The following is a 9,028-nucleotide window of genomic DNA, read 5'->3' as shown; positions in this document are numbered from 1 at the left end:
AAATCCCACTATACGTTTTGTCAAATTTAGCGTGAAATTTTATTAGTTTTTACAAACAAGTTGTTTATCTCCTGAAAACAGGTTGCAAAACCCATTAACAAAGTAGTCACTTTCACTACAAAAGTTGTAAATCACAATATGTATTTTGTAAAATTCATAATTAACTACATGTATAGTGAAATTTACCATTCACGTAATGGGATTTACCAAAAACCAGCAGGCATATGACAGCAGTTACGTTACGTAATTGCTTGCTGATTTCCGCTTCGGTTCACTCCCTCTCTCACTACAAATCCTCTTTCCCACAACCAAAATCAACAATCTCTACAGAATGATGATGCGAAGGAGTAAGATAATAGCATTTCTAACATTCTTCTTTCCTTCTTCCCGCATTTCATCAGCGTCGGTCTTCCTCTCTCCTTTCTCTCACTGCATCGGTCTTCCTCTCTCCTTTCTCTCACTTTCAGCTTTCGGTCTTCCCGCATTCATCAGGGCATTTTGGTCTTTTGGCCGAAAATATGAATTCCAGGTTGGTACCCAGTGCCTTATTTGTCATTTTGCTTATTCAGGTCCCTTATCTGTCTTTTTAGAATTTAAGTGGTATTTTATTGTCATTTTCCCATTAATCAAAGTCGTTTGAAAATAAAACTTCTTTTCACATATTTATTTTATATTTTATAAATTATGGTTAAAAAATTACTTATAAATCATTCTAAAAGAACTTTATTTTTTGATAATTATCTTATAAATTATGATTAAAAAATTATTTATAAATTATTTAAAAAGCCCATTCTCTCATTTCCTACTTGGAGGAACTACAAAAGACTGTCACATCCTGTCAGCACTACGACCTGCTCAGTAACGAATAACGATGACCATATGTGTTGTCCTATACTTCCATGCTAATCTTAATCGATGACATGGTAGAGCCGGGAAAACGGGCCGAGCCCGTTTAAGCCCGTTTAAGTCGAGGGCCGAGCTTGTATTTTGGAGTCTTGAAAGGGAAGTCGGGCTTAAAAGGGCCAGCCCTGTAGGGCTGAAAAATAAACGGGCCGGCCCGTTTAGGCCCGTCAAATTTTTTTTTAATTTCTGTCTTTTTTTCTCAACTTAAAAAAGAAAACCCTAACATTTTAAACATATCATACTCTTAGTTTTACTTATCTTGGCAGCTCACATAGATAGCATTCACAAAAAAAAAAAAAAAAGAATCACTATAGTTGTGCAAAAAATAACCAAAAAAAAATGAAAATTACAAAATTTAAAACTAGGTATATTCACAAAAATATATTGTTAAATAAGTTGTCAAAACCTATTAAAATACTGTATGTGTAATTTTTACAGTCTTTATTTGTCATTCTCCCATATTTTTTATACTTGAAATATAATTGATCAAAAAATCTTTTAAACTAAAATAAAGATTTATATCATTTTTATAGTAGAAACAAATTTAGAACTAAGGATGATGGACTCTTTTCTTTTTTATCGATATGACAAATGATTATTCTTCATGTATACTATGTTTGTTAGTTAAACTTTTTTGTTAATTATTTATAATCAAACTAGATCATCCGCATTGTAATTATCTACTGAACTTAGTGCTTATTTAGTTGTTTATGTGTGTCCTCTATTTAGTTTGTTTATTCAATAGACTTTATTATACTGTAATATATGTTTAAACATGATAATGTTTATATTTGTGACTCAATTTTATTTATATTTATACCTTTTATTAGTAATTTTATTGTTTCATTTTTATTATTTTGATAAAATATACAAAAAAAATAAAAAAAATTTCATTTTAGTTAAAAAGGCCAAAAGCCCGCGGGCTAGCCCGAGCCCGTCATCTCACGGGCCGGGCTTGAAAAAATGACTTATTTCTGGAACTCGGACTTAAACGGGCCGGCCCGTTTAAGCCCGACCCTACAGAGCCGGGCCGGCCCGTTTAAGCCCGACCCTACAGGGCCGGGCCGGCCCGTTTTCTCAGTACTTGGAATCATCCTCTTCTTTCCCCTATTTCTCGCCAGCCCTTGGAATAACGATAAATAGCACCATTCGAGACGTCATTAACCCACACTGATAAATTCCACTAAATAATAAAATAAAATATAAAAAAAAATATAAATTTCACTAAATGATAAAAAAAATTAAGATGTATTTAACATCCCAAAATATTTGTTCAGATACATCCAGCATCCTGAAATATTTTTTAAATGCGTTTAGCACCATGAAGTATTTGTTTGCCTTGACACTAGATACATCAAAAATATTTTTAAATGCTAGGCACATCTAAAAAAAATTAAAATACTGAATACACCAAAAAATACTTCATAGTGCTTAACGCACTTAAAAAAATATTTTAAAATATTAGATACACTACAAAATACTTTATGATGCTGAATGCACTAATAAAAATATTTCGGGTACTGCATGCGCCTTAATTGAATATAGAATTGTGGATCGAGCAAGTCTACAAAATTCAAGATGAAGTTGTCATTGTTTCATTTGATGTAAACATCATTGTCAAACTGCAGATGATACAGATGGCAACTCATGATAAAGCTAACCCCTATGCACAAATGTAAATGAATACAATGCACTGGACTTACAAGAGGCATAATCAGGATGTGATACTCAAAAGGAACCAAAGGGAGGGTCGAAGGTAAAAAAAGAGAGCTTCTATGGTTAAAAGAAGGGAAAAAAAAGAAAAGAAAAGGGGATAAATAATGCTTTCTTTCTTTACTTTTCTACTGTGCTAATGTCACCTTGGACCAGAGAGCTCAACTGCATGTAGATTTTCTGTTGAGTCAACAAGCCAATCAGAACCAGGATGAGGGGCTAGCTCCACTTCCTGGCGGTACACTTCCACCTTTTGCCACTCATCCCATCGTTCTGCCAAGCCATCACCTTCAAGCATTCTCACGACTTCTGACATCTTAGGCCGGTCCAAAGGGGAACCTTGCGTGCACAGCAGTGCAACCTGAATTAGCTGTTCGACCTCAGCTTCAACGTAATTGTTTTGTAGATCAGGATCAACCAGCATTTCCAGCTTCTTCTCTTTCAGAAGCCCTTTGACCTAAGAACATATTCAAGAGTATGAGATTTGGAGGTGAAATGCCAAAAGGAAGCTTTAGGCAAGCATAGAAATTGGGCACAGCCACTCAGCCAAAACCGCGATGAAAAGACTGAAATAACACGGGTGCGAACTGCAAACTGACATATGGACTTTTACACAACTCATCACCAAATTACTTTCTGCTTTAAAAAAAAGAATAAAAGAAAGGGTTCCTCCATATGCCAGCCATCATTGGGTATAGCAAAAAAATAATAATAATAATAAAAAAAGGTACTCCCTCAGGTCCTTAATATAAGATTTTACAAACTAAATCTTATATTAAGAACTAGAGGTAGTGCATTTTACAAGTTATTGCAGGACGTAGTCACATAGAATTAAACAGCAAAGGTAGATTGCGGTTGAACAAGAGGATACACTTTTATGGTAAACATACCCAATCAAGCAACATAACATCATCATCATTTGCAAGCCGGGCAAGGTCGAAGGCTCTTTGTCCAGTAATCAACTCCAAAAGCATGATGCCATACCCAAAAACATCAGTTTTCTCAGAAGATTTCCCAGTAGAAAGGTACTCTGGAGCTATATGCCCAATTGTGCCCCGAACAGCAGTTGTGACATGGGTATCCTTGTAGTCCATAAGTTTTGCCAGCCCAAAGTCGCCAACAACAGCCTCAAACTCCTCATCCAACAATATGTTCGCAGCTTTCACATCCCGATGGATAATCTTGGGATCACAATGATCGTGCAAATAGGAAAGACCCCTGGCAGAACCCAATGCTATTCGCTTCCTTGTTGGCCAGTCCAGGGGAGGTTGATGTGCTGGGCGCTCTGGAGTAATGCAAATACGAAATCACAAGGCGAATAGAAAAAAACTAGGGAAAGCATCTCATCTATGAGGATCAAAAACCAATTATATGCTGAAAAATGATAGGCAGGCTAACCCTGAATCATGATAATTCAAATTTAAAAAAATCATTGAATATATTCAATTTAAAACGGACATGGAAGCAGAAAGCAGAGGCATCCATAAATAATGAGGGGAATAGTAATTCTAACATTGCCGTCCTCTCCCCAACCATTATAGATAAAGGAGATGCTAACCTCACTTTGTTGTACAGGTTAGCATCATCTGCGTCCTTCCATTGGACCAAAAGACAATTTTAGAAAACACAAATGCAATGTCATGTAATCAAAGCTAATAGCATTGCCATTAGAAGGTAAAATGCGCTTGCATTAATCATGCCTTGGTACATTCTATTCAATGATTAACAACCAATCAAGCATACTGACTTTAAAAATATAGGTAAACAATGCCAAACATCTACCTCTTAAGCATGACGCAACACTCCCATTAGCCATGTATGGATAAACAAGCAGCCTTTCAGTTGGTGTCATACAGAATCCTCGCAAACGAAGAAGATTTCGATGTACAGCCATGCTGATCATCTCTACTTCAGTCTGAAATTGAAGCTCCCCACCAGGTGTCCGCTCCTCTTTCAGTCTTTTCACAGCAACTAATGAACCATCAGCCAGGCGTCCCTTGTATACTTTACCAAATCCACCCCTTCCCAGAATGTTCTTATTGCTAAAACTATCTGTTGCAACTTGCAGTTCTCTGAGTGAGAACCTTTTGAGCTGCCCAAGATGAACTTCAGGATCCTCTTCAGCTGCAAATATACTTCAAGTCAGAATCTATCTTACCAGCTTGGTCCAACAAATCTAGTACTCATTCAGATGGGAATGCTAACCAGGCACATCAAAGAAAAATTCTTGTGGTTTCCTCCGACTCCACCATGCAAATGCAATGGCAGGAGCAGCAAATAGCAAAGCAGCACCAGCAGCAACTCCTCCAGCAATTGCCCCAGTGGCACTATTACCTCCTGTGATTGGTTATTCAGAAGAGCAATTGCAACAGAGAAATTGCCAAACTTGAAAAGAAAAGTGCCATCTAAATTCTGAGATTGACATCAGAAACAGCAGAAAGATTACCCGGGGCAGAAATTGGGGTTGGTGGGACAAAAGGGGGCGGAGGAGAAAATGGAGGAGAACCAGGACAAGGGTGCCCAGTGACTGGCCCACAAAGACCCATGTTGTTAGCAAAACTGTAGAAAGCAAAGAAACACAATCAGAAAACATTGCAACCAGGATTAGTGCAGGTAAGAGTAGCACTTGTCTCAGTGAGAAACCTGATAGGAGTGAATAATGAGAAGGAACCATTATCCGGAACCACTCCAGAGAGACGGTTGTTAGATAAATCCCTGCAATTTCATGTTAAATAAATTGAGAACAAAATAGAAGCGGGGCACATGCAATTTAAATTAAAGTCATGAAGTAGCAACATATGTTAAAGTAAACTAGCACTCACAGCACTTGGAGAGATGAAATATTGGTCAATGTCATGGGAATGGGACCTGACAGGCTGTTGTTATTAAGCCGGCTATCCTTAGACAGACATACCAATGAAACAGCATTAAAATCTATATTGATAGCCAAGAAAAAAAAAAAAAGACGTGCAAATTGACAGGCACAGGCATGGTATTATTGAACAAATAAATGAAGGCAAGTCTCACCAAACAAAATGAAGAAGGTAAAGTGATTTTGGACAAGGGGAAAGAAGTTACAAATGTCCCTTCCATATTTAAGCTAGTGTGCCCAATCCAAATTTAAATAGATCATTAGAAAAGGACATGAAGCTCTCGTTTATAGTAAATAGTTATTTTTCTATCAGGATGGTCCAATAAATTCCTTTTGTTTGGTTCCAACTTCAAAGTGTAAATGCTAAAAAGCACATTTGAAGGTTTATGTATTTGGCATCGGCAACATAGTACACAGAATTTTGCATCAAATGAGATTTTCTTTGGGTAAAATTGAAAGTTAATTTCTAATTAGTACATTTTTTGGTGAAATAATTCTTATATATTTTTTCTTATAACTCTTTACAATTGTTTTTTATCCCTGCATCAGCTAATCAACCCTTCACAGCATATATATTTAAAAAAAATTGCAACAAAAAAAAAAGGTTAATGCCAACAATAACTACACTTACAGGAATCGCAACTTTGACAACTTGCCCAAAGAATCTGGGATAGGACCAGTGAAACTGTTTAAGTACAGATCCAAGCTCACCAAGCTAGTAAGATTCCCCAAGTCACTTGGAATTGGGCCAGTTATATTATTGCTGTAGAGTTCCCTGTTATTAAACTCAAATTAATATGTATATCAAATAAATATGTTAATATCAGATATCAAGATCGATATTTATTTTAATTAATTAATATATGTGTTAAATGGTGTTCTGTAAGCCTTTTATTTCCAGGTCTTGCGCTTATGACATTAAGCCATTAATGGGTTTTGCTTCAACATCCAATTGTTCCTTACAGGTGTAATAATTTATCTCTCAACCCATATAAGATTAGGACTAACACCCAATTCTAATAGGGTACGTTACATGAGGTTCTTAAACAGCAGGCATGATAAACCCCCTGTTTGAGCGAGTAGAAATCGTAATCTTCAATACGCTCCACCATAAACCCCATGCTTTCATACAACACAAGCCCATAACTCAAGATCAATAATAAGAGAATGATGTCTGCATTAGAGTATAATGTGCAGCTGACCAAACAAAGGATGCAGCAGAACGAGAACAACTCTATCAACTTATAAATTGGGCCTTCCTACTCTCATCAATCACACACCAAAGGACATTTCTCATAAATCATAATTTCCTCAACCAACGGGGATGTTAATTCAAGGGCAAAAGATAACACATCATAGTAAAACATGAAAAGGTCCACTTTTCAACGATTAGAGCCTTTATGAGCTTCAAAAAACCCATAGAAAAGTTGTACTCACAATTGTAGAAACCAGCCCAAAGAAGGGGCAATTAGAGAAATCAGCACTATTCTCTCTGTTTTTTTTTTGGGGGGGGGGGGGGGACCAGTACCATTTGCGAGTTGCAAAAGAGGGATCAGGAACATTCTCCAAACCCGTCTAGCCACCACCTTTCTTACTCAGGGGAAATATATATATATATATCGTACATCATACTCAAGCCCCAAAACTCAAATCTATAGAAACGGGATGAAGAAAGCCCCATTACTTGAGATGGTCTTTATTTTGAAGCCTATTTGTCCCCACCTCATTGCCTCAAGACAACACAAAATTAATGACAAAATGACGAGGCTCAAGAAGATTGAAACATCAAAAGATAAGGGCGTAACATACAAGTACTGCAAATTCTTGAGCTGGCCAAGTTGTGGAACAAGTTGACCAGATAAATCAGCATTTCCTAGATCCCTGACATTAGAAATAGCAAAGATGGGGAGGGGGAGAACAGAAAAGGCAGTGTTAGAAAAGCTATGAGAATAAATTGTATGAGAATTTGCATATGAAATAAGCATCTATATGTGATAAATATTTAGAAGCAGACAGCTTACACTCTTATTACACTATTATCATTGTTGCATGTTACATGAAACCATGTGCAAGGATTGACAAGCGTAGGGTCCCAACTTTGTAAAACATTGTTAGGGTCCTGTAAATTTGTCCTTAGGCTGTGTAAAGCGTCACCTGCACACAGATGTGAAATTAAACAATCAGGTGGGGTAAAAATCATGATACAACTCAGTGTCAATACAACATAGACATCTTCGATTACTAGGATGCAAGATGATAGGAGTAGAATATAACACTATGATTTACATGTATCAAAGCCACATTTGTTAGAAATTGCAAGTAATAAACACATAGCAGCATGTTGAATAACTCATTCAAGCACAAAAATAAGTTGTCCAGTGGCTGAACTACATGAGACAGGTCGCTAAGATCTTTTCTCATCTAACCTATTAGAAATGTTAACCCCAAAAAAATTCTATTGCAATAAGTAGCCCTGGTATAGTGAGACATCGCGCATGACAGAACTAAATTGAATCGGGAATATCTCAAAAACGCAATTGAACGACCAACATTGTTACTATTCCATGTGTGACCCATTCATTGCCGATTTCGCAGTGCGCAAAGAAAGACAATACTCAGAACATTTAAGACAGACTAGGCAGAAATGCATTGTCTTCATCAAATGTTTTTACAGACAACACCATCTATTGCAATGGAAACCTTACGTCACTTCTCAGAGATGGGATATCTTTCAGGATTCCTTGAGCTAAGAGATCACTACAAGTTATCCGTTCTAAATTTTATTCTATAACGCTCGGTAAAGAAAATTGAGAAGTTCAAAGAAGTACCAAAAGTTAAGAATTACAATAAGAAATATTGCTTCTAGCTAGCGTAAGTCCTGCGGATGGATCCAGATGCCCGAGGGAAAGGGCCTCATTTGCCCAAATAATCACAATCAAAGAAGTAACAAGCAAATGCTCGAACAAATTTTAAGAAAGAGCATTTTATTTTACAGCAATGACGAAAAACAATAGCATGTCACACGTGAATGAGATAAAAGCCAGCAACTTCTGACAAACCTTCCGTGTTTGCAGAAATCAACCACAATGGATGAAATAGCAAGACCCACCAGATGAAAGCAGAAGCCCAGGCCTTCCTATCCATTTAAGTGAGTAGCCAGAAATCAATGATCCAAATAATATCTGACACCCCAGTACCCGGTCACAATCCCCTTCTCTTCCCCCAACCCAACCAAGATTGTCCAAAACCCTAGCTCCCAAATCTCATATGAAACTCCCTCAAGTTTCCACCATTACCACGCAGAAGCATCCCCGCCACAGCATCAGAACCAAACGCCAATATCAACAAAATCAAGCTCTAGTGAGTTAACACAGGTAGCCAAACATGGAACTCTTTTCAAGAAAATATCCACAGCATTTCTTCACTTTTCCTTGAGTAAAAAACTTTAACTTCTCACTTCTTCGCAGGCTTAAGAACACAAACACTCTTTTCTCAGCCAGTCTGAGTCAGGCAGTGTGAGATTGTTATCTTCTTTTGAGT

At 37.1% G+C, this 9,028-nt stretch overlaps 1 protein-coding gene across 1 annotated transcript; it reads right to left on the bottom strand.

Moving 5' to 3' along the window:
• Positions 1 to 2,475: 2,475 nt before the first annotated feature.
• LOC114722169 (somatic embryogenesis receptor kinase 2) lies at positions 2,476 to 9,028 on the bottom strand. The gene is made up of 11 exons (XM_028908124.1): positions 8,548 to 9,028; positions 7,510 to 7,642; positions 7,298 to 7,369; positions 6,120 to 6,263; positions 5,439 to 5,510; positions 5,260 to 5,331; positions 5,063 to 5,175; positions 4,822 to 4,953; positions 4,399 to 4,740; positions 3,507 to 3,901; positions 2,476 to 3,073 (listed from the first exon to the last, which is right to left on the bottom strand). The coding sequence occupies exons 1-11, from the start codon at positions 8,630 to 8,632 to the stop codon at positions 2,759 to 2,761; spliced, it is 1,875 nt and encodes a 624-aa protein (XP_028763957.1). The 5' UTR covers positions 8,633 to 9,028; the 3' UTR covers positions 2,476 to 2,758.

This window comes from Neltuma alba, unplaced genomic scaffold (genome assembly GCF_004799145.2).
Source record: "Neltuma alba isolate B1F8T4 unplaced genomic scaffold, ASM479914v2 tig00012083_pilon, whole genome shotgun sequence".
In the NCBI taxonomy this organism is placed as follows: Eukaryota; Viridiplantae; Streptophyta; class Magnoliopsida; order Fabales; family Fabaceae; genus Neltuma; species Neltuma alba.
Note: the sequence above shows the minus strand (reverse complement) of the source record. Positions and strands in the feature narration are given on the sequence as shown.

Bases quoted from the DNA above. Each gene is read 5' to 3' on its own strand.
- LOC114722169 (XM_028908124.1), bottom strand. From the start codon at position 8,632: ATGGATAGGAAGGCCTGGGCTTCTGCTTTCATCTGGTGGGTCTTGCTA. The intron at 6,264-7,297 runs GTATGTTACGCC...GTTTAATAACAG, and splicing joins CTCAAGAATTTGCAGTACTT to GGAACTCTACAGCAATAATA. The intron at 5,176-5,259 runs GTTTCTCACTGA...TGCTTTCTACAG, and splicing joins TCATTATTCACTCCTATCAG to TTTTGCTAACAACATGGGTC.